Genomic DNA, 23,324 nt, shown 5'->3' on the forward strand with positions numbered 1-23,324 from the left:
TGAGCAAAGCTCAGCTGGAAGGTACCCAAAACAAAGCCAATGCATAAGGAGTTAGAACAATAGGAGAAAGTTGGGGGAAGGAAAAAAAAAAGAAGAAATAGATTATATCTAGATGAAAAAGGTGCTGTCATGTTCTCCAGAATGTGAGGATATTTTCACAAGGAGAGATACTTAGTTTAAGGTGACCAGATTTTAACATTGGTAAAGTGGGACACCATTGACCGGGGGGGTTCTTGATTAAAAATTTGGTCTATATGGAGCAACAAAAAGTTTCATAGAACGCATAGATTGCAAAAATAGTATTGTAATTTTTTTAAAATTTAAAGTACAATTTGCCAGGTACCTCCAGATGTCCCTCAAAAAGTGGGACAATCTGGTCACCTTAACTTAGTTGGGCCATAGTGAATGGGGTGTCATCCAACATTTTTATTTGCTTGAAACTATAGTTTATGACAAAAAGCGCCTCATGATAAATGGAACTGAAAAGAAGCAAATTAATTCAGTTATGGCATTAGCGAAAAAGGTTGATGAATGTAACAACTTTTCATCTATTTATTTATTCATCTATTTGTTTACAAAATGTATCCAGCCTTTCTGCCCTCATAAAGGCCAACAATGAATTGAAACATAAATACTAGAATCACACTTTAAAACATTATTAAAGCCATTAAAAGCAGAGCTAGAATTATGTACAAAGACATATACGCAACCATTAAAACATTTGGTGAGGAAGGGGGGGATCACTGGGGGGACTCAATGGAGTGTTTCTATCCATGGAATGCAACTTGCTCACTCCTCCTCCCCCCTCAACTGCAGCCAAAAACATCTCCCCCCCCCATGCTCCTAGCTCTAAAAAGCAGCATTCCAGGGACATTTTGGGCTGCAGAAAGAAAAGGAGATGAAAATGACATGCCCTGCAGCTGACAATCCTTCCATGTGCAGAAAATCTACGTTGGTTCCAAGCCAAAATGTTTAATCTGAATTCGTGCACAAAGCTGATTACTTAAAACAAAACACACACACACAAACACATCAGGTTATAGAAGTAGCTTGTTAATAGCTGTCATACAATGAAGCTGTTATAAAATAGCCCCACAAACTATAGATTCTTTTAAAGACACTGTGGTCACACACTATCAGGGTTTTTATAATGCGGTTAACTGAAAAGTACTCCTCCAGATTTATATAATGCCTGTAAATTTATTGCAGTACAAATACAAAGAAGGTTATCGCAAGCAGCTTGGACACCATGTAGGAGCTCGTAGCGTTCAAGATGACCCTAAAATTGTGCACTCAATGAATGTAGCCAAGATGCAGAGTGAGAGGGAGTACAAGAAGGACTTTGAGAAATCGAAGACCAGGTATACCAGTCCTGTGGATATGCTTGGTGTCTTATTGGCCAAGAACTGTCAGAAACTGGTCAGTGATATTGACTACCGCAATTACCTGCACCAGTGGACCTGTCTTCCGGATCAGAATGACGTCATCCAAGCTAGAAAGGCCTATGATCTACAGAGTGATGTGAGTACCATTTACATGCAAAATACATAAAGTAGTGGATAGACTTGCATTGTCCTACAGCAGTTTTACCCGTTTTAATCAACCACCAGTCAGATTTCTCATGTCACTGTGGGCTGATTCCTGCAAAATATTATTCAATGAGGATAGTGTATACTTTTGTCTCGGGAGATAATTCATGGAATCTGGATGAGTGAGCTTCTAAATACCCAATATTGTGAACCGATTCAAAGCTCATATCTGTTTATGTTTCAGGCTATTTACAAGTCTGATATGGAATGGCTGAAAGGTGTTGGGTGGATTCCTGTTGGATCTCTGGAAGTTGAGAAAGTGAAGAGGGCTGGAGAAATCCTAAGTGAGAAAAAATACCGACAACCACCTGATAAACTCAAGTTTACCAGCGTAACAGATTCTTTGGAGATAGAGCTGGCAAAACATAATGCGGAGACAATGAATAAGGTGAGCATTGTAGTTAGGTATTTCTGGAATTGCAACTATGTATTGGCCATGTTTACTTTGAGTAGGATACGCAGACCTGTGAGTGGAGGTCCTCTCATGGGATACATCTTTCCTCTTCTCACTCTGGCATAGGAATTCTGGACACTGGGGGCCCCAAAACCCCCTCCCATCCAGATAAGCTCACTCTATGGCAGGGGTAGTCAACCTGCGGTCCTCCAGATGTTCATGGACTACAATTCCCACGAGCCCCTGCCAGCAAAAGGCTGACTGCTCCTGTTCTATGGCATTATAGTTGCAATTTTACTTGAACATGTTACGTTATGATTGTTGATGATGTTAAGATTGTTGATACTGTTACCAAACTTATCCTGTACTTTGTCGCTCTTCTAATGTTTTCTGTAAACTGCCCTGAGCTGCAAGGGAGGGTGGTATATAAATGCAAATAAAACAAACAAATATAGTGAGGTTGCATTGCTTGGCATGGAATGAGGGATTTTAATCATGACATCCACTGATCCTGAAATTGGGGAGCCCTGAAAAGCAGAGGGCACGATGAACTCACCAGTTACCTTCATACCGTAGACTTCTCTTTGTAATCAACCTTGTTAAGCCCTGAACAGATGAGCTACTTACCTTGAACTACTCCCCTAGTCTGTCCCTGGTAGCCAGGAATTGCACAGCTCCTACATGTCACATGTCTTATTGGCTAAGACCCTTTTGCCATAGCTGAGTTGCTTTCTGCTAGGCCAACTCCAATGTCAGTGAATGAAAGGCCCACAGTGATGCTCTTTCTCATCTGGACAGGAAGATGGCTGGTCAGAAAACAGAGCCTTGAAAGGGGGAATCACACAGACTCTTAGTTCTTCTGTCTCCCCAATGACCCCCTCCAACCAATTTGGTAGTGAGTCCACACAGGTTACAACAGCTGCAAGAATGGTCTTTCCGGAGATCTCACGAGACTACTGCAGGGAAAGGAACATGGAAAAGATTCCTGATCCTTGCAAGCATGATGCAAATATATTTTTCACAAACGTCTAGGTGTTCTTGCGTAAATTTTCTAGTTAGGCTATTAAATACATTACGACACATATTGATCTAACCTACCTTCCTTCCTTCCTTCCTTCCTTCCTTCCTTCCTTCCTTCCTTCCTTCCTTCCTTCGGATTTGGTAGCAATAACATCTGTTTTTCTGTTTTTCCATGTGAGGCTGAATGGAAACACTATGGTTTCCTAGGATAAAATAGTAACATGTATTTTTGTGCTCCCCACAGAGGTTATACACGGAAGCCTGGGATAAAGACAAAACTACCATTCATGTAATGCCAGATACTCCAGAGATTCTCCTGGCAAAAGCCAATTCAGCCAACATTAGCCATGTAAGTGAGCTTTAAGGAGCTTCACAAACTATATCTGGAGAGTTAGATTTAGATTCTGCAAAAGCATATTTACTTTCACGTACTCTTATTATTATTTTTTAATCTCCTATGTAGAGACTTTACATCGAAGGCTGGGAAGAGACCAAGAAGAAAGGCTATGACCTGAGACCTGATGCAATTTCAATTCTTGCTGCAAAGGCATCAAGAGACATAGCTAGTGATGTAAGTGGTTATCACCCTTCTGGGTTTCAGAATGACTACTGTATAAATAATAAACAGCAAGAAAAAGGGCAGAAATGTTAAGGACGAGAATGAGAAGTAGGTCCATCATAAGTCATACTGAACAAGGGGGGGGGGGGACCTGTGAGGAATCTATGAGGAAATAGAAATTAGATCCCCCTCACCTCTTCCTCCTTCTGCTTACTGTTGCCACATCTTGTACTGACTGTTGCCTCTCCTCTTCTCACCTGTTCTACATTTTTCACATGGCATTTTGGACGAGAACATCCCAAATGGCACTCAAATTCCAGCCTCTTCCTGACATAATAGTGCCTAGTGCCAATGTTGAACCTGTGGCCACCATGGCACCACAGCTCCTTTCCTGGCACCTGCCAAGTGTTTTTAGGAAGTGTGTGGGGCCGGGGGGGGGGCACTATTACCCCACAGGGCTTCTAACTGGCCACGGGAGATCTGCTTAGTTACAGATCAAAGTAATGTCCTTTCAGTGGCAGTTACTACAGCTTTGGTTTTATTCTGTGCCCTAATGTAATGAACACTGAAAAATTATAGATGTCAATTAAAAATTAATAATAAGTTCCTAGGTTTGAGCAGTTTCCTGATCTGGAAAAAAACAGTCACCCGGTCAATGCTTTTAACAATTTAGTCATTAAACTGGCACAGACCAAAATGTGGTTAGTAACACACACTTGAGTTTCATTTGATAGAAATTTGTTCGCTGTGATAATTTGTCTTCTTTCTTTGACAGTATAAATACAAGCAAACATATGAGAAGCAGAGGGGGCACTATATTGGTGTCAAAAACCTTCAGGAAGACCCTAAGCTGGTGTGGTTTGCGCATGTAGCCAAGATGCAGAGTGACAGAGAGTACAAAAAAGACTTTGAGAAATGGAAAACCAAGATCCATAGTCCAGTGGACATGCTGTCAGTCTTGCTGGCGAAGAATTGTCAGAAGCTGGTCAGTGAGGTGGATTACCGCCGTCACCTGCACGAATGGACTTGCCTGCCGGACCAGAATGATGTCATTCATGCAAAGAAGGTTTATGAGTTGCAAAGTGAGGTATGTAGAAACTTATATAAAAGCTTGGGTTCATAACAGGTTTCATAACCTCATTCCAAACTTGGGTTTCTGCCAGAAGAAAGCAGTATTTTTGTACATGAAGGCTGCCACAGGAAAGGAAAACTGGGACAATCTCATTGTTCAAATGCAGCTCTCCTTACATTACTTTGGATCCAACCCAAATTAATATCTGTCTAAACCTAGAAATTCCAACTGGGCTGACTTGTGAATAAAGCAGAAGAAGAATAGTAGGTTTTTATATCCCACTTTTCTCTACCAGAAGGAATCTCAAAGTGGCTTCCAATCTCTCTCCCTTCCTCTCCCCACAACAGGCACCCTGTGAGGTTGGTGGGACTGAGAGAGTCCTGATATTACTGCTCAGTCAGAACAGCTCTGTCAGTGCTGTGATGAGCCCAAGGTCACTCAGCTGGCTGTAAGAGCAGGGAATCAAACCCGGCCCGCCAGATTCGAAGCTGCCGCTCTTAACTACTGTGTGTGTTACATTTGATCTAAAACAATAATGAAATTAAGGTTAAATTTCAACACACTATTTTGATTTTCTACATTTGACTGGAACTTTCAGGCAAAATACTTTACATTTCAACAATTTGTTTTGTATTGCAACAGGCTACTTAGATTTACTTTTAGGGTCATAGGGCCTGATAGCGGGGTAGAAATAATACCTAGTTTCCAAGTTTCAGAATTAGATGGATGAGTGTGAGATGGCAGACTAGCAAGGCTAGTCAAGATCCCCCTCCAGATCTGTAAAGACTCAACCATTGTTGAAGGGCACTTTTCAGGCCTGGTTTCCAGTTTTTCCCCATTGGTTCTTGTTTAGTGGGACATTTGCTCCCAAATTCAAAGTTTTCATACGTTGTCCCAGCAGCCAAGTCCCTTCCCTTTCTGGGGTATATAGAAATTTCTTGTGAAGTTGATCTGGTCCTCAGCAATCTAGTGGGCAAGCAGTATAGTGGGCAAGCAAAAAAGTCAGAGATAGAGCAAGTTGCCTTAATTCACAACTCAGTTTGAGCCCTGATGTGCATCTGGAGTGTGTGTGCATGTAACTGCCTTATCTAAAGGTAAAGGTATCCCCTGTGCAAGCACCGAGTCATGTCTGACCCTTGGGGTGATGCCCTCTAGCGTTTTCATGGCAGACTCAATACGGGGTGGTTTGCCAGTGCCTTCCCCAGTCATTACCGTTTACCCCCCAGCAAGCTGGGTACTCATTTTACCAACCTCGGAAGGATGGAAGGCTGAGTCAACCTTGAGCCAGCTGCTGGGATCGAACTCCCAGCCTCATGGGCAGAGCTTCAGACAGCATGTCACTGCCTTACCACTCTGTGCCACAAGAAGCTCATACTGCCTTATCTACTTCAATGTAAAGGGCCCTCCACTGAAATGAGTGAAAAAACTGTTGTGTTAAGAGGAGCACAATTGATATATCAAAGCCCTCATGCTTGCAAGGTTATTGTGGGCAACTGAGTTCCATAAAAGCATCTGCTTATGTGGGGTGTTCCTCCAGCTTTTTAAAATGAAATGTATTTGTTTTCTTCATCACAGAATGCATACAAGTCAGACCTGGAGTGGCTGCGTGGGATTGGTTGGATCCCAGAGGGCTCCTTGGAAGTCCTCAAAGTGAAGAAGGCCCAGGAGATCCTGAATGACAGATTGTACCGACAGCCACCAGATTCTATAAAATTCACTGCTATTGTTGACTCACCGGAAATTGTCTTGGCTAAGTCCAACGCTCTGCTTCAAAGTGGGGTAAGGGAAGTTTGTACTTGGTCTTCTGTTTATTATTATTATTATTATTATTATTATTATTATTATTATTATTATTATTGTTGTTGTTGTTGTTGTTGTTGTTGTTGTTGTTATTACTATTACTATTACTATTACTATTATTATTTATTAAATTTCTATACCACCCTCCCATTATTTTATTATTTATTTATTTATTATATTTATGTCTCAAGCTGGTGTACAAGATAAGTTAAAATTAGCAATAAAACCAGCACAATACATCAACAGTTAACAATATAAAACAAATAAAAACACAAGTAACATATTAGCAGCATTAAGCAATAGCAGCCTACAGATATTTACAGCCTATAAGTCTCCAGACTAGGTGTTATTCAGTGGGGGTACTTTGCAGGGGCGGGCCACAGATGTTATTAAGTCATTGGCCCCAACCAAAACCTTAGTGGAAGAACTCCATCTTGCAGACCTTTTGGCATTGTGCCAACTCCAACAGGGCCCAGATCTCCTCTGGGAGCTTATTCCACAAAGTATGGGTCTTATGTTGGATGTTAGGCAATAGAGTGTCTACCATATTTTGAATGTTAGGCAGAATGCCTTGTAGATGCATGTCTACTTAGGGATCAAGAAAACTTTATGAAAATCATTGTGTAGCATTAAGCCCACTTATGTTCTCATTTGGGTCACATTTAGATCTTCTTCAAATCAAAAACATTTTTCTGTTGTGATTGCATTGTAATTTTTCTGTTGTGATTTTATTGAATGGCATGTGTATAACTTAGCCAGGAGATCCTAAGATTGCCTGCCCGCCAGGCAAGAGACATTTAGAAGCAGCTTGCCCTGATATTCTTTGGAGGTCTCCCTTCCAAGTGCTAGCTAGGGGTGGCCATACTTATCTTCCAAGCTGGGTTTGTGGTGGTTGATGATAGCCATCCCTTAAAAAGATGGATGAGGACATGCTGTTCATTTCAAAACTTGATGCTTTGTTTGATAGATTTTATCTTGAATTAAAGTTGCTAAACAAGATTTTGTTCCTTCCTATGTGAATGGTGATAGGAAAATATTTTATATGGATATCCCTTCCAGCTAGTACAGACAGTACATTTTGAGCCAGTATTTTGTAGTGGTTAGAGTGCCAGATTAGTACTGGGAAGTTTATATTCAAATTCTCACACTTCCATGAAGTGCATGGGATGGGACCCATAACTATCCCTCAGCCTCACCTACCTCACAGAAGAGAATAAAATGGGGGGGGGGGTGGAGGTAGGCAAAGACTATGTGCACTGCCCTGAACTCTTGAGGCAAAGGCAGTATACAATGCTAATCACTAGTATTTTAATTTTCTGATAATGTTAAAAGCCATGACAGTTTTTTAAGGCCCCACTGCTCTCAGGAATAAACCAGTTTCTATCAGCAGTTCATTACAGTGTAGGAGCCAGCTGGAGTTGAATGATACATGTGTTGGAAAAATTGAGACAGGAACTGTCACTTCTCTGAAGGAAGATCTGGCTTTTGCGTCAAAGGCACCAAAAGCCAAATTGAGCAAATACCAAATCGAGGGCCAGAAAACGTCTGTTCTACAGCTAGGGGATATTGTTGATGGACAGGTCTGTGGTGGGAACTAGAGAATAACTCACCCCCCTTGTCATTGGTCCAAATAAGTGAATACTTGCTAGTTCACACCCATTCTGCACACTTTCAATGCACTATAGAAGCAGATTTTCCTGTTCCGCACAGGAAAATCCAGCTGCAAAAGCACATTATCCAATGTGTGCAGAACAATGTGCCCCTTTGTTGAGCCTTTGTTTTTGCCCAGCTCTGGAACTCAAGGAAATGAGCTTTGGTAAGCTTACTCAAAGAAGGGGAAGAGGCTGCCTCTTCCCTCAACACAAGGACAGGGGATGTCCTGTGGAATGTAAGTTAACTCTAGCTAGTGCTGTTTTAGGTTTGTTTTTTCTTGCCAATCCTTTGCTATAAAGTACTTCTTACATTTAGTGGAATAAAGCTGGGAGAGATGGAATTCCTTGCATAAACAACTCCAGCCCATGAATGCCCACATTCTGCTAAGTTACACAAAGAAACTGGCAGTCCTGGAAGGACAGCTCCATCTCTAGCTGAGGGAATGACACAACAGGAAGGGAAGCGAGTGAGAAACTGGGGAATGGTGAGCCCTGACTCCTTGCACTTGCACTTAACTGAGGTGGACCCAAGATAATCTCTTCCAGTATTATACTGGGATTTTTCCGAAAACAGAAACTTCTCTGGTGATGGCACACTACCTGGTTCTTATCCAGCTTGGACAGGAGAAAGCCAGATTGCATAAAGGTTTTCCCATTAATTCCTTGTTAATTTAGTCCAGGTACCAAGTTAAGAATGCAGGGAGACCAGGACCATGGCAAGTATTAGATGGGAAGTTATGGCTGCTGTTAGCAGTGTAACATGTGATAACAATCTGAATGTTTGTTTTTTTTCACTAGGCTTTATATCGTGAACTCTGGGATAAAGAAAAAACACAGTTCACCCTTCCAGTTGATACACCTGAGATGGTGCTATCCAAAATGAATGCTCTGAATGTCAGCAAAGTAAGTTAAATAATGTAAAATGAATGCATCTATACTTTAGATCAGGGGTAGTCAAACTGTGGCTCTTCAGATATGGACTTCTGGAGAGCCACAGTCTGGCCACCCCAACTTTTGATGGAGAGCCTGGTAGGGCCTGTGTACTTGTAAAATTGTTATATGCTTGGAATCAACTTATCCTATTGTGAGATATTAGACTTTGTTTGGTGCCAAACACAAAAGGCTCATTGTTTAGCATGGTCATATACTATAATGCATGGATTGTGGACACCACAATAACTAAAAGATATTGCCTACATTACAACTGTAAGTAAGGTAAAATTTCTGCTAATGGTGATAATGAATTATGAATAATGGATTTCACAGGAAGAATCATTTGATTTTTATGCTTGCTCTTAAAATCATTTGAGAATGCAGATAGTTTGTATTGTAGTTGTTTAACCTCTGTTTCTTTAGCTTCTATGTGGCCTCAAGTCATGGATTTAGCTATCTATAGATGACTGTTAGAATATAAGATACTTGGGCATAGTCTTAAAATAATTTTGTAGTATATAGGAGTATGAGAAAATATCCATTTGAGCATTTTATCCTTGCAAGCAATCTTTGTTATGGGAGATGGTTTGGGGAAAGATTACTAAATGGTGACTTTTTCCTATCATAAATAATTCCTTGAGCTCTCCATCACTTGTAATAGGGAATATAACCTAAATGTCATATGTGCATGAGAAAATATTCTTTAATAACCCTTACTAAAATTATATACACTGATGCTGAATTATTCACTTCCTCTGCAGAAACATTATCAATCAGGCTGGGAAGAAGCCAAGAAGAAAGGTTATGACTTAAGACTGGATGCCATTGAAATCCAGCAGGCCAAGGCTTCTAGAAATATTGCCAGTGAGGTACTATGGTCACATTCATTATCCCTGTAACATTGCAAATCTGTCCCTGAAGTTGCTTAATATAACTAGCTGGGTAATTTATACTCACAAACGAAGTTACAAGTTGAGATGCAAAGTCCAGAGTTACAAAATGGTTAGACCCAGGGAATCCAAACTGGAAGAGAGTTCTACTAAACTCAGGGGGTGGGGGGGTCAAGAGGGCAAGACAAAGCATATTCAAAATGGATATGGAAGAACTCCACATGGTATTTCCAGGACAAAACCAATCAAACCAATTTGTCAACTAACAATTGAACCAATGGAATCGCTGTTGCTAAGGTAACTAGATAGAAGACCAATCATGGACTTGAGTGAAAAGGCTGACTTCATCAGGGCCCATCCTAAAAACAGGCCATGTTCTCATAACACTTAATTGGCAACAGCTGAAGTTAGGGCTTCTTATTTTCACACGTCCAGCTAATTGTGCTTCAAGGCAACAGGTGAAAGACTTCAAGGGTAAGCAATCTACTATTAATTGGAAACACATAGTTTCATGGCAAGGCACTTTTGAGGCCTGATCACAGATTCAGGCCTGAACCAAAGTTTTAAAGCAGGTTTGTTGGCTACAGTTCCACTACATGTGGGAAGTGCCATCCAGTTGTAACTGACTTATGGTGACCCCTCACGGGGTTTTCAAGTCAATAAATGAAAAGAGTTGGTTTGTCATTGCTTACCTCTTCCTTGGAGGACTCCCATCTGAGTATGAACCAGGTTGTCTCCACTTTGTTTCTGATATATATTGAGATTGGGCTATCTTGGGCCATCTATGTCAGGAATTACATTTAAAATCCTAGGTGATTGTTTTGGAGCATCGTGTGAAAATTCTCATTGTGTTTTTCTTGAAAATGCTATTAGTACAAGTACAAAGAAGGCTATCGTAAGCAACTTGGACACCATGTGGGATGCCGAAACATTTATGATGACCCCAAGCTGGTACTGGCGATGCATGTAGCTAAGCTGCAAAGTGATCGGGTATACAAGAAAGATTTTGAGAAATGGAAGACTAAGTTCAATAGCCCAGTGGACATGCTGTCCATCTTGCTGGCCAAGAACTGTCAGAAACTGGTCAGTGACATTGATTACCGCCGCTATCTGCATGAGTGGACATGTCTGCCTGACCAGAATGACGTCATCCAAGCCAAGAAAGCATACGAGCTACAGAGTGATGTGAGTAGAAGCAGCAATTCGCCTTGCATTATAGTATTCTCTCTTTTCCCTTGCGACCTTTGGTGAAATGTTACTGTTTGTTTAATTAGGAATTAATTTTCTTCTTTTCTATTTGGTGGACTCAAGAAATTGGAAACATAGTTTAAAAGAAAACACGACTTTGTCTCTTGGCTGTGAGACATGGACTAACAGGGAGGAGCAGTTCCTGTAATACTTGCTTCACCCCATCAGTTCATAGATGATCTAGGTTTTTCAAGGCAACAGACATTCAGAGGCAGTTTGCCATTTTATGCTTCTTTGTAATAACGTTAAAATTTCTTGGTGGTCTCAGCTGACCCTGCTGAGTTTCTGAGATCTGAAGACCCTGAATTAGCCTGGGCTCTCTATGTCCAAACATCATTACCTGCTACAGAGGGGAAACAGAAGCTCATCCCCAGTCTTATATAGCTGGCTAAAAGGTATTTCTCACCTTCCTCCCCTGCTGGAAGACATGTGTGCACCATTGGCTCTGTGGTAATTTAATTTAAGATGGCCATTTGTCTCTATGTGATAGTAATTTTATAAGCAGCCTTAAAACCAACATCTGCGAGGCAGGGTTCACTCCCCCCCACTTTTTTATTATTGAAGGTAGATGGATAGACAGTATGACCAGTCATAACTCAGGATATTAAGAGTCTAATTACAACTTTCTGCTCCATCACATATCTTAGGAAGGGTTCGGATGAATTCTCATATGTGTAATTGCTTGCTCCATGTTGGTTATTGTAAGGAGATATTAGGTGTCAACTGTATGTCATCATTCTGATGATTATCGAGATAATTGTATTGAAACAATGTAAAAATTATTTTGCCCAGATTGTTACTTTCATGCATCACCATTCTGGTGGAGGCTCTCAACACAGTCCAGAACCTGTATCTCCTTACAGTTATATGAAGCTACCATTAAGAAGTTGCTTAAAAATGGTATTTCTGAAGGCCTACTAAATCTTATATGCCCAGAAGGGATTCACTGGGGTCAGGGAACTTCAATATGCAGTCTTCTCAGCGGATTTTCAAGTGTCATCCATTCTTATATGAATTAGTATTTGGTCCTTTATTTCTGGGGCATATTAGAAGAGCTAAAACAAATTTTAAATCTGAGAATGTTGGATTGAGAATATCTCTCCCATGTTGACATTAGTCCCAACTGGATATTTAGGGCTGCTGAAATCTTAATTTGTCTTCAGAAGCACTGTTGCTGTCTATAGCATGCTGCTGACACCACCAATCAAAGTACCTTTCATGGAGTTGTATGAAAAGCACTGTAGCAATCCTGACAAGGATGTTCAGGGCCTCTGTTCTCAGGAGAAGACAAATTAACTGCCATGTTTATATTTCAGTTTTCACAATTTATATTTTAAGTTTCAGGTGGCCCGCCTTGGGCCACTCCACCACAGCCTCCAAGCACCAGTCAAATGAGCTCGGAGGGGCATCCGACCAACCATCCATCAGGAGATAGAACTGGGTGTCATCCGCATATTGGTGACACCCAAGCCCAAAGCTCCAGATCAACCTCAAGCCATTCTTAATATGTTGAGGGTTAACTTCAGTGGAATTATGAATTTTATACTCCTTTGCAGAATGCTTATAAATCGGACCTTGAGTGGTTGCGTGGCGTTGGCTGGATGCCAGAGGGCTCTGTGGAAGTGCTCAAAGTGAAAAAAGCTCAAGATATTTTGAACGACAGATTATACAAGCAGCGTCCAGACACACTGAAATTTACCAGTATTGCTGACCCACCTCCTGTTATCCTTGCTAAAATCAATGCTCAACAAATTAGCGAGGTAAGATGGGATTATGTCATTATTATATATTCATCGCGATATACATTTTGATGGCATGGCAGTGAAAACAGATGAGATTGGTGGCTTGCAAAACGGGGAAAATATAGCTGCATGGCTTTGAGAATCAAGAGAGTTTTCCATCATTCAGTGAAACAATCCTCTCTTTTGTGCCTCTTTAGCATCTGTATCGTGACGCCTGGGACAAAGAGAAGACACAGTTCCACCTTCCAGCTGATACCCCTGGAATGCTGCTGTCTAAAATGAATTCTGTGAATATCAGCAATGTAAGAACATTGATTACAGCATCAAATTTGTCTTCTCTGTTATTGGAGTGATGTGTTTGTATCTTTGGAGGCAGCATTGAGAATTTGAAGCAAAAATCCCCAGGCGTCTGCCTGTAATACTGGCTATTATGGCTAGTCCTTCCCAGTAGATGGCTCATGGGGTCCCATTTAGAGAATCAATGGAAGCCCAATTAGCTAATGAAAAGGGACAAGAAACATAACACATTTCTTTTCATAGTGTTCTTTGCAAATATCCCTATGTGTTTAGACAATTCGTATGCCGCTTCTCCAGAGACCTCCTCACGGTAGCTGCATATTACCTAAATTTACAGAGCAGAATTGCAGAGTTTAGCTATACAGGTTTCCTAACCCAATGGCATTTGCAATATTCTAGTGGGTCAGTAAGTAGGATGAAGATGAGTTAAGGAACAGTTGAGCTTCATCAACACAAATCTGGCTTAAACTATATAGTTAGAGAACATAAAGATGAGAGATAGAAAACCTAGGATCACTGAAAAGAGGTTTTCGTAGAGTGGTCATCATCAGGAGATTTCCAAGAGTACCTGATAACTGGGGAGGAAGTGTCACTTTCCTCTGTATTGGTTGGATAAATTGTGAAGAAGAAGAGTTGGTTCTTATATGCCTCTTTTCTCTACCCAAAGGAGTCTCAAAGTGGCTTACAACCGCCTTCCCTTTCCTCTCCCCACAACAGACACCCTGTGAAGTGGGTGAGGCTGAGAGAGCCCTGATATTACTGCTTGTTCAGAACAGCTTTATCAGTCCTGTGGCGAGCCCAAGGTCACTCTGCTTGAGCCACCCCGTCACCGCTTCCAGGCAGCTGGCTAATGCTTCTGGGGGAGAGTCAGAGCAGCCATCCATCAGGAGGAAGGGCTGGGTGTTATCAGCATATTGGTGGCAGCCCAGCCCAAACCTCCGCACCAGTTGGGCAAGAGGGCTCATAAAGATGTTAAATAGAGTTGGAGAGAGAATTGCCCCTTGGGGGACTTCACAAGCCAGTTGGTGATGGCTTGATGAGCTCTCTCCTAATGGCTACCCTCTGTCCGCGATTCCGGAGAAAGGAGATCAGCCTCTGATCCCAGCATTGCCGAGGCGGTAAGCTAAAAGCTCATGATCCGCCCTGGTCCAGCTGGCAACGGGGGTCGTCCATCAGGGCGACGAGCACTGTCTCTACCCCATGGCCAGGCCAGAAACCCGACTGGGATGGGTCTAGGACTGACGCTTCTTCCAAGTATGCTGACAATTAGTCCATGACTGCTTTTTCAAGCAATTTCCCCAGAAACACTAAGTGCAAGACGGGGCAATAGTTGGATGGCTGTCGTGGTTATATCCACTAAGACATTGCAGGGAAAAGGTAGGGTCACTCCGGATCAATCATGCTTGTTGCAGAGGGAAAATTTAAATTGGACAAAATCAAAATGGAAATTGCATTCAGTGGAGAAGGCAGGAATCGACATTGGATTGGAATAAAATCTCCGTGCAGATTCAGCCCAGCTCTAGTTTCACTAAGTCAAATTTCCACTGTCACAAATGAACCATAGGCAAGTCAGTGCTCCAAGATGTATGCCTGTATGTATTTATGTAGACTATATCGCTGCAGTGCTTATCCATGCACAGGTCATGACAAGATATTTACAATGTTCACTTTTTAAAATATGTGGTTGTCTGTGTTTATTTTCCTCATTTATTTTATGACCAGACTAAAACTGGTGCATTCATTTTGATTGCAGAAATGTTATACTGGAGCCTGGGATGAGGCCAAGGCAAAAAGTTATGACATAAGAGCTGATACCATTTCAATCAAGCATGCTAAAGCTTCCAGGGAAATTGCCAGCGAGGTATAGTCTCACTATTTTACATTTTGCTTAGGTGGCTTTATTTTTATGTTGTGAGACTATATGTCTAGTCTATAGTATATGTCTAGACAATCCAGTCTCCAAGTTGTATTTATTCAGCCATAAACATATAACCCTGTATGTTTGTTACAGTGCAAATATAGAATAATATTAAAGTTTAATGTATTCCATTAAATTGCACTGCCACTGAGATAGCTGTTGGAAGCTCTGAGATATATGTTGGTAATGATAATCTTTTATACACTAATTAAAGTGGAAACTGCTTCCTTCTGCTGCCAAACATTTCTTCAAAGATTGCATTTTTCACTATTGATTTAATGTGCATATATTGGAGTAAATGCTTAGATATCTTCCAGAGCAGGTTAAATATGATTGTATATATTGCCTTTTCACAATTTTATTGTGAGCTGCTATTTAATTTCAAGTGTCTGATGCCATTCAAAAGCTACCATGACTTTGGAAAGCTTCTGCTGTCTGATAGGCAATCATTTATAAATATTTTATAAATCAAAATAGGTAATCCAGGAATTTTTTATTATTCCATACTTACACTGAATAAATTCATGGGTTGAAAATTTTCAAACTGGAACACTCTAAACCAACCTTTTCCAACCTTTTGACCATGGAGGAGCCCCTGAAATAATTTTTCAGATGTTGAGGAGCCCTGGAAGTGATGCCAGCTGGCCACTCCCCCTGCCAGACTCCTGGAAATGACATCACTACTCAGACCCTTAGCCCTCCTTTTACTCCCTCCTCTGCCTTTACTGCTTCTGCCTCATGTAGGCTGGAAAGCAGAGTAGGAGCTGAGAAGACAGCCTAGACACCACCATACAATGCCACTTCAGAAATCCCGGGGACCCCCTTCAGAACTCCCACCGACCCTCAGGGGTCCACGGATCCCTGATTGGGAATCCCTTCTCTAAACTGCTGCTTAAATGGCTTCTTGGAAATATTCTGTTTGCACTTCTAATTTTCTTTCCTGCATTCCTGTAAAGTACAAGTACAAAGAAGCTCATGAGAAACAGAAAGGTCACTACATTGGATGCCCTTCAGTAGCAGAAGACCCCAAACTATCATGGGCTGCCAAAGTCCTGAAGATGCAAAATGACAGAGAGTATAAGAAGGCTTACAACAATTCAAAAGCCAAGATCACTATACCCGTTGATATGGTGGCTATCCATGCTGCCAAGCAAGGCCAGTCTTTAGTGAGCGATGTTGATTATCGGCGTTATTTGCACCAGTGGACTTGCCTGCCGGACCAGAATGACGTGATCCAGGCAAGAAAGGCCTATGAACTACAGAGTGATGTAAGTGTATCCAAGAAGAGACACACAAATAATGTTTTCCAGATAAATTTAGATGTCAGTTTTAACACACTTTCTTACATTTCTATTGTTAAACCATTAATCAATGTTTAAACCATTTATTTTTCCCTTGTATTATGTGGGAAGTTATATATTTTTATTTTTTTTAATTTAAATACTGCCTTCCCTTGTGGCTCAGGGCAGTTTATACTGAAACGTTCGTGATGATGATTTGAACATGTAACGTTTTAACAGTAGGAATTTGTATCGGTTTATAGTTTAATAATTTAATAGTAGAACATTATAATTTTAACTCTACAGATTAGTTGCATTGTGATTGAGCTCTTCATTTGCAGGTGCAGTTGATGGTGGGAGGGGCCTCTGGGCTATGGTTGGTGGGCTGATTTAATTGTCTTGCCTGGTGGAACAGCTCCATTTTGCAGGCCCAGCAGAATTTTTTTAGTTCTGACTATAAGGAATTTGTTGTATTCTACTTCTCCTGTATTACTTTGGTGTAAACAGGTATATTTTGTATTTCCTTTTATTCGTCTGGTGTAATTCCACTTCTACTACACGCAAATAATGGACAATAATAGAGGCTCAAAGAAAGGTGACAGCAGAAGATTTTTTATCGCTGTGCCTGCTCTTGCTTCCATGTCATTTCTTTGTCACCAGAAAAATACTTCTGCTGGCATAGAAGGATGATCCCCTCCCCCAAAAATCTCCCTTCCAACATTGTATCCAGTAGGGGGCGGGTGGATTGAAAGGTGCTATTTCCATGAATTCTGGGTCACTCTTTGGATATGTCAGCATCTGAAATTTAACCTCAGTATGGTCATGGAATTATCATAGAATTTGATCATGACTAGTGTGGGTTAAGTTAATGATGTTGATGTTTATTTCCTGCTGGAAATAATTTACAGTATTATGAATATTAATAGAGATATCATGATGCACTAGAATTATTTAAAACGTAACTCACCAAAGTCTCTTTTTAATCAATAATCACTTGAGGTACTGTCACACCAAACTTTGAGCATCGTGCATGGATTTTATCAGCGTTCTGCTAATTTCATGAACGAGGTTGCCAAGCAGCATAAATTCTAGAAGTGAACCTCTGAGACTTTAATTTTTGTTCTAGTTTGATGTAGATCTGAAGTTAATAATGACTAATTTGTTATATTGATTCTAATGGAACCTACAAAAGTCAGGAAACCTTTTGGCCCAGTCCAGAGAAAGTTAATTGTGCTTATGTTCTATTAAAATCAAGGTAACAAATCAGTCACTCCTAACTCACGTCTGACTTTCTTAACTGCCTACAAAGTGTTTTCTTTTGAGATTAATTTAAACTCCCATTGTCCTCTGGAATTTTATTTTACAGGCTGTTTATAAGTCAGATCTGGAATGGCTCCGGGGTGTTGGATGGGTACCACATGAGTCTGTGGACGTAAAGAGAGTCAAAGCTGCCCAAGATCTCTTGAACGAGAGACTGTACCGCACGCCTCCTGACCGCCTGAAATTTACCAACATCGTTGACACTCCAGAAATACTTCTTGCTAAAACCAATGCTGAGCAACTCAGCCTTGTACGTAACTCCTTCCTCTACTGTAAAATTGTTCTGCGTAATAAATTATGCAACCAAACGTTCCTAATTTGTTTGTAATGCCAATCCACAATTAGTAGTCACTTAGATGGCTTTGACATTCCAAGTGAAAATGTACAAGAAGATAGACATATGTTATCGGATGGTTTTGTATTTTTGTAGGCTAAATACAGAGAAGTTTGGGATAAAGATAAAACGATGATCCATGTGATGCCAGATACACCTGAAATCATGCTGTCCAGGGCTAATGCTGTCAACGTGAGCAATGTAAGTATTTCTACGATGCTTCTTTGGTTGACAGGACAAGTATCAGTATTTAGCCTAAGTACTGCTTCAGATGTTCCAAGTATCCCATAAACAAAATACTGATGACTGAAAATAGATCAGAAAAAGCAGATGTGTGCAGAATTGTCATAAATGATTATCTACATGCAATTTTCATGCTCCTCCCTACTCAACTTTAGATGCTGAGACACCTCAGATTTAAAATGACTCCTTAATAAGTGTACCTGCACAACCATTTGGTAGATGGCTTTTATATTGGCTGTGTTATTGCTGATATATGATTGTTATAAAATGAAGTAGGCAAGGAGCTCCTTGTAGCCTTGCCTTCCTGCAATGATAATGGGGGTCAGTATAGGCCACATGTTTTGTTCACCCCCAGGAGCAATATTGATACAGGGATTTTCATCCAAATCCTTACTTTCAGAAGGAAAACCTTCACTGTGTTTAAGGTAAAGTGCTTAAGTTCTGAACAACAAGCACAGATAAAATTCAGGGCAAATTATTTAAATCTAGGTAAAGCTGTAGTGCGTTGGGATGATATATTGGCTCTTCTCCAATTTTCTCTTTCAATCCAAGACTTTAGACATTTGCTGCCATAGTGCAGCAGGTAATTTACATTAGCATCCCTGATTGGCAGTGGGTGTTGCCCTGCTGCCTGTCACTGTTGTACTGCTCAGCAGATTTGTATGCTGCAGCCATGCTACATCTAGTAATGGCAGTTTGGTCTCTGCAGTTGCACCAGTTCTGGCTAATGTGTCAGTGTGGTCTACCAGGTCAACTCACAAGAATGACCTTGATCCACAGCTGTGACATTACACTGGAACAACCTTTCTTTCTCAAACATTTGTCACCAAGTGCAGTGGCTGCTAAGGTTTAGCTGCAAATAAAACTAGTGTCTTGGCATGTCTTCATCTTCACATACGCTTGCAAGCTGCCAAGAGATTGGGCTGGGACTGCTCTGATGTATGTAGTGAGTCTCTGTGCGTGAAACAGAATTGAGGAAGGAGTAGGAAATGAGAGAGAGCCCGGGAGCAATCCTGAGCAAGTATACATGGACATATGTCCCATATTATTTAGTGGAGCTTATTTCCAGGAAACTGTTCTTAGGACTGCAGCCAAAATATGTAAGCGCTAGGAGAGTATATTAACAACATTGTGCTTTTGCAGAAACTTTACAGGGAAGCTTGGGATGACATAAAGAAATTTATTGATCTGAGATCAGATGCAGTTCCCATCAAGACAGCCAAAGCTTCAAGAGAGATTGCCAGTGATGTAAGTATGTGAACAGAAATGCGTGTGCTCGGATACTTCAGGGATTCTAGAGTGTTTAAAATAATAGTGCAAGAAACAGAAGTTTGAGGAAAGATAATAGGATGCTGGGGGCCTTGCAATTATTAGTGTATAAAATGTTACAAGACAGAGAATGATATCTTGGTATGATGCTGAAACTACATAAATTAACAGTTTGAAAGAAAGGATGAGATACAGAGTCTCTTTTGGACAAGAAGCTTTTAAGGGTAATTTTTATTGGGGGATTTTATGTGTCTGTAACCCGCCATGAGCTTTTTGGGAGTGGCAGGCTAGAAATGATAATGATAATGATAATGATAATGATAATGATAAAGTTATAATATGAATTAAATAAAAAATTATACCACATGTAATTTAAAAATTAAAAGTTAGTTGCTAATAAAATTAACTAGAGGGAAAATACAGACATTATCCTAAAGGAAAATAAGGGACAGATTATTTCTTGCAGGTGCAAATTTTGTCTTGCAAAATGTTCCACAAGCTGAACTCTCCTAATAATTATTTGTGCCAATTAATATTGTAAATGCATTTTGAATAGTACATTTAAGTATTTAAACCAAGCCATGTTTCGAAATATGGAATTTTGAGTTTATGATTCCCCATTACCCATAAAAAATGCTGTTCTCAAATTTCAGTTTTATAAACTCAAAACCAAATTTACTCAGCTTACTGTTTCATCCTTTAGTACCAAATGCAATAATTGAAATGATCAAGTATTCATAGAACTGCAGCCTTAGCTTAATAAAATCCCAATACTCTACTTGCATTTTTTAGAAGCTTACTATATCTTCAGTGATCCTTGCACAGTATCAGGTGAAAATTCTCATTGTGTTTTTCTTGAAAATACTATTAGTACAAGTACAAAGAAGGCTACCGTAGGCAACTTGGACACCACGTGGGATGCCGAAACATCTATGATGATCCCAAACTGGTCCTGGCATTACATGTAGCTAAGCTGCAAAGTGATCGAGTATACAAGAAAGAGTTTGAGAAATGGAAGACTAAGTTCAATAGCCCAGTGGACATGCTGTCCATCTTGTTGGCCAAGAACTGTCAGAAACTGGTCAGTGACATTGATTACCGCCGCTACCTGCATGAGTGGACATGTCTGCCTGACCAGAATGATGTCATCCAAGCCAAGAAAGCATACGAGCTACAGAGTGATGTAAGTAAAAACAATAATCAGCAGTACATTTACAGCTTTTTGTACATTCATCCCTTGTTGGATTTTCATTGTTGGCACCAGAACAATCTGTGTTGGGCATTTTGCCTAATTAACAGTGCAAACAGTGCAATGCATGGTTGTGCATTTGTATACTGCCAACCCAAAGTTGAACATGAGCCTTTAAATTTTATATGGAGCACTTTAAATCAGCAGTCCCCAACCCCCGGTCCGGGGACTGGGACTGGTCTGTGGATCAGTTGGTACTGGGCCGCGGCTCCTCTTCATCCTCTTCCCCGGCTGCTGCCTCGGGGCCTGCTCTGCCACTCTTCCACTGGCTCACCTTTGGTGCTCTCCAGTGGCCGCCATGGCTGGGGTGGCCCCTTGGCGTGGCAATGTGCAGCTGCTGCTGGCAGTGGCCCCCAGCGGGTGGCGAGAAGTCAGGCACTGGCGGGAAAGCAAGTGGAGCAGGAGCTCAGGCGGCAGCGACATCTCTCGGCAAAAGACTACCCCCCCCCCGGGCCTAAAATTGTCAAGCGTTGACTGGTTCCCAGTGATAAGAAGGTTGGGGACCACTGCTTTAAATAATGGGCAGAGTCTAGAGACCAGGGCCCTATTATGCATATGTTGGATAATGCACTTTCAGTGTACCTTAGAAGTAGATTATCCTGTTTTGTACAGGAAAATCAAGCTGCAAAAGCACATTGAAAATGTATTATCCAACATGTGCAGAATGGGCCCTAGTAGCCATCATTTTGCATTAGGTAGTAGACCTAGCCTGTGAACTTAAGCATCTAGGTCTACTGCCCATTATTTTCAACGAGAGGCAGACTTGGACTCCAGAGACTATATCTATTGTCCATTGGATATGATATTCTTTTAAAGTTTAAGGAGCAGTTATTGAGGAAGCAGAAAGAAAAAAGCAGAGCAGGGAGCTTACTGCCATAGCTGACACTCAAAATAATATCACTTTAAAGTTCAAAGGGGTATTAATTTCGATGAGGGGTAGACAGTGGCTCTGGAGCTGTGTACAGATCACTGCCCATTATTTACAGTTTGGCAGCAGATGTGCTCTCTTTATGTTTTAAAGGGGCATTAGTTTTCATGGGAGTAAACCTGTCCTCCAGAATTCAATATTCCTTTCGTGGTACTCTTCGTAGATGTCATGAAAATAAGGCCTTTATTCTTTGGTTAAAAAGCAGTAAACATCTCCATGAAACATTACATATTGAATTAGGGGCTACCTGCAATATTATATAACTAAATTCTTTCTCCCCCGTACACCCAGGCTATTTATAAATCGGATCTGGAATGGCTACGTGGAATTGGCTGGATGCCAAATGACTCTGTGATAGTCAACCATGTTAAAAACGCTCAGGACATTTTGAGTGAGGTAATGTTTAAAGAATTCCTTCACTAATTTATCTGTGCAAGTTTTTCCTAATGGGCTTAGGCATGATTTCCTTTGTAAACACTGGCCTCTTCCATGACACATTTTCTGTTGACACGCCTAATATTTTATATTATATATATTACATTTATTTACTGACTACAGATTCCTGTAGTCACATACCCCAGTTATCGGAAAAACAAAAAATTAATAGGTTAGTCGTTTTGACTCACATTGGCCCTTTAGGGATGAGTTAAGTGTGCAGGCTATTTTAAATCCAAGGGGTGTTGTTGTTGTTTTTAAGAGACTATGAAACATTTCCTTTTTATCAGACTAAAAATTGTAATTTACTACCAATAATGGTGGTTCTGTTATTCAGGGTATGCTGGACATGAATAAAAGTATAAGAAAAGGGAAAATTATTTCGGGGAGAATGAGTCATTCCACACACAACTGGAAAGTGGTCCTGTGAGCACTCTGCATTTTGTTATGTCAAGTACTGGCTTCATTAACTTTGTGACCTTATATCTTCTTTTCCCTCCCTTGTGCAGAGAAAGTATCGTACAAAAGTTGACAGCCAGAAATTTACCCCAGTGGCTGATCGGGTGGATTATATCACAGCCAAGCAAAGTGGGGAAATTCTAAGTGATGTAAGTATAGCCTTTTAGCCTGCCAGATGACCTGTGCATGCAGAAAGAACAGTATTTTTGGGACTGAAATTACAAATTACTGTGGATGTTCACTGAATTACAGTATAGTAATAGTGCCCACACCCACTAAGGAGAGAAATTTGGATACTGTGATGCCTACGCTGCATTATCTTGGGACATTTTACAGAGGGTTTTCCTCTCTTTTGTTCAGTTTAGACATAATGCAGAACCATAATTTAATTAAACTAACTATGGCTAGTTTGTCAGAGTGCAAACCATCACTAACTGTGGTTACTGTGCCCATCAAATCAGGGACAAAAGCTAGGATATGAAATTGGTTAATTAACCACAATTAGTCTTAACTGGGGTTCTTCATGATATATGAATGCAGATGTCATAGCTTCTCAACTTTTGCATTTTTTTTCCTCATTTATTTCTTATTGCTACTGAGGCTTGATATATTCGGCAATATGGGCTCAATAGATTTCTGAACCCTTGAGCATACTTCTGTGGTCTCCCCGTTGATGCTTTCCTTATACTTAAG

General features: G+C 40.7%; 1 protein-coding gene across 40 annotated transcripts in view; it reads left to right on the forward strand.

Moving 5' to 3' along the window:
• The window catches only part of NEB (nebulin), a 213,229-nt gene that overhangs the window by 106,154 nt on the left and 83,751 nt on the right, over positions 1-23,324 (forward strand). For 37 of the 40 annotated variants that reach the window (XM_077320081.1, XM_077320041.1, XM_077320047.1 and 34 more), the window contains 19 exons: positions 1,210-1,521; positions 1,774-1,977; positions 3,248-3,352; positions 3,467-3,574; positions 4,338-4,649; positions 6,210-6,413; positions 8,885-8,989; positions 9,781-9,888; positions 10,783-11,094; positions 12,714-12,917; positions 13,097-13,201; positions 14,950-15,057; positions 16,071-16,382; positions 17,761-17,964; positions 18,145-18,249; positions 19,435-19,539; positions 20,432-20,743; positions 22,029-22,133; positions 22,682-22,780. In XM_077320081.1, the coding sequence (XP_077176196.1) occupies positions 1,210-1,521; positions 1,774-1,977; positions 3,248-3,352; positions 3,467-3,574; positions 4,338-4,649; positions 6,210-6,413; positions 8,885-8,989; positions 9,781-9,888; positions 10,783-11,094; positions 12,714-12,917; positions 13,097-13,201; positions 14,950-15,057; positions 16,071-16,382; positions 17,761-17,964; positions 18,145-18,249; positions 19,435-19,539; positions 20,432-20,743; positions 22,029-22,133; positions 22,682-22,780 (3,429 nt within the window). The remainder of the gene's footprint in view (positions 1-1,209; positions 1,522-1,773; positions 1,978-3,247; positions 3,353-3,466; positions 3,575-4,337; positions 4,650-6,209; positions 6,414-8,884; positions 8,990-9,780; positions 9,889-10,782; positions 11,095-12,713; positions 12,918-13,096; positions 13,202-14,949; positions 15,058-16,070; positions 16,383-17,760; positions 17,965-18,144; positions 18,250-19,434; positions 19,540-20,431; positions 20,744-22,028; positions 22,134-22,681; positions 22,781-23,324) is intronic. The other 3 variants (XM_077320069.1, XM_077320078.1, XM_077320080.1) reach the window with 3 other exon arrangements.

This window comes from Paroedura picta, chromosome 2, assembly GCF_049243985.1.
Source record: "Paroedura picta isolate Pp20150507F chromosome 2, Ppicta_v3.0, whole genome shotgun sequence".
Taxonomy (NCBI): Eukaryota; Metazoa; Chordata; class Lepidosauria; order Squamata; family Gekkonidae; genus Paroedura; species Paroedura picta.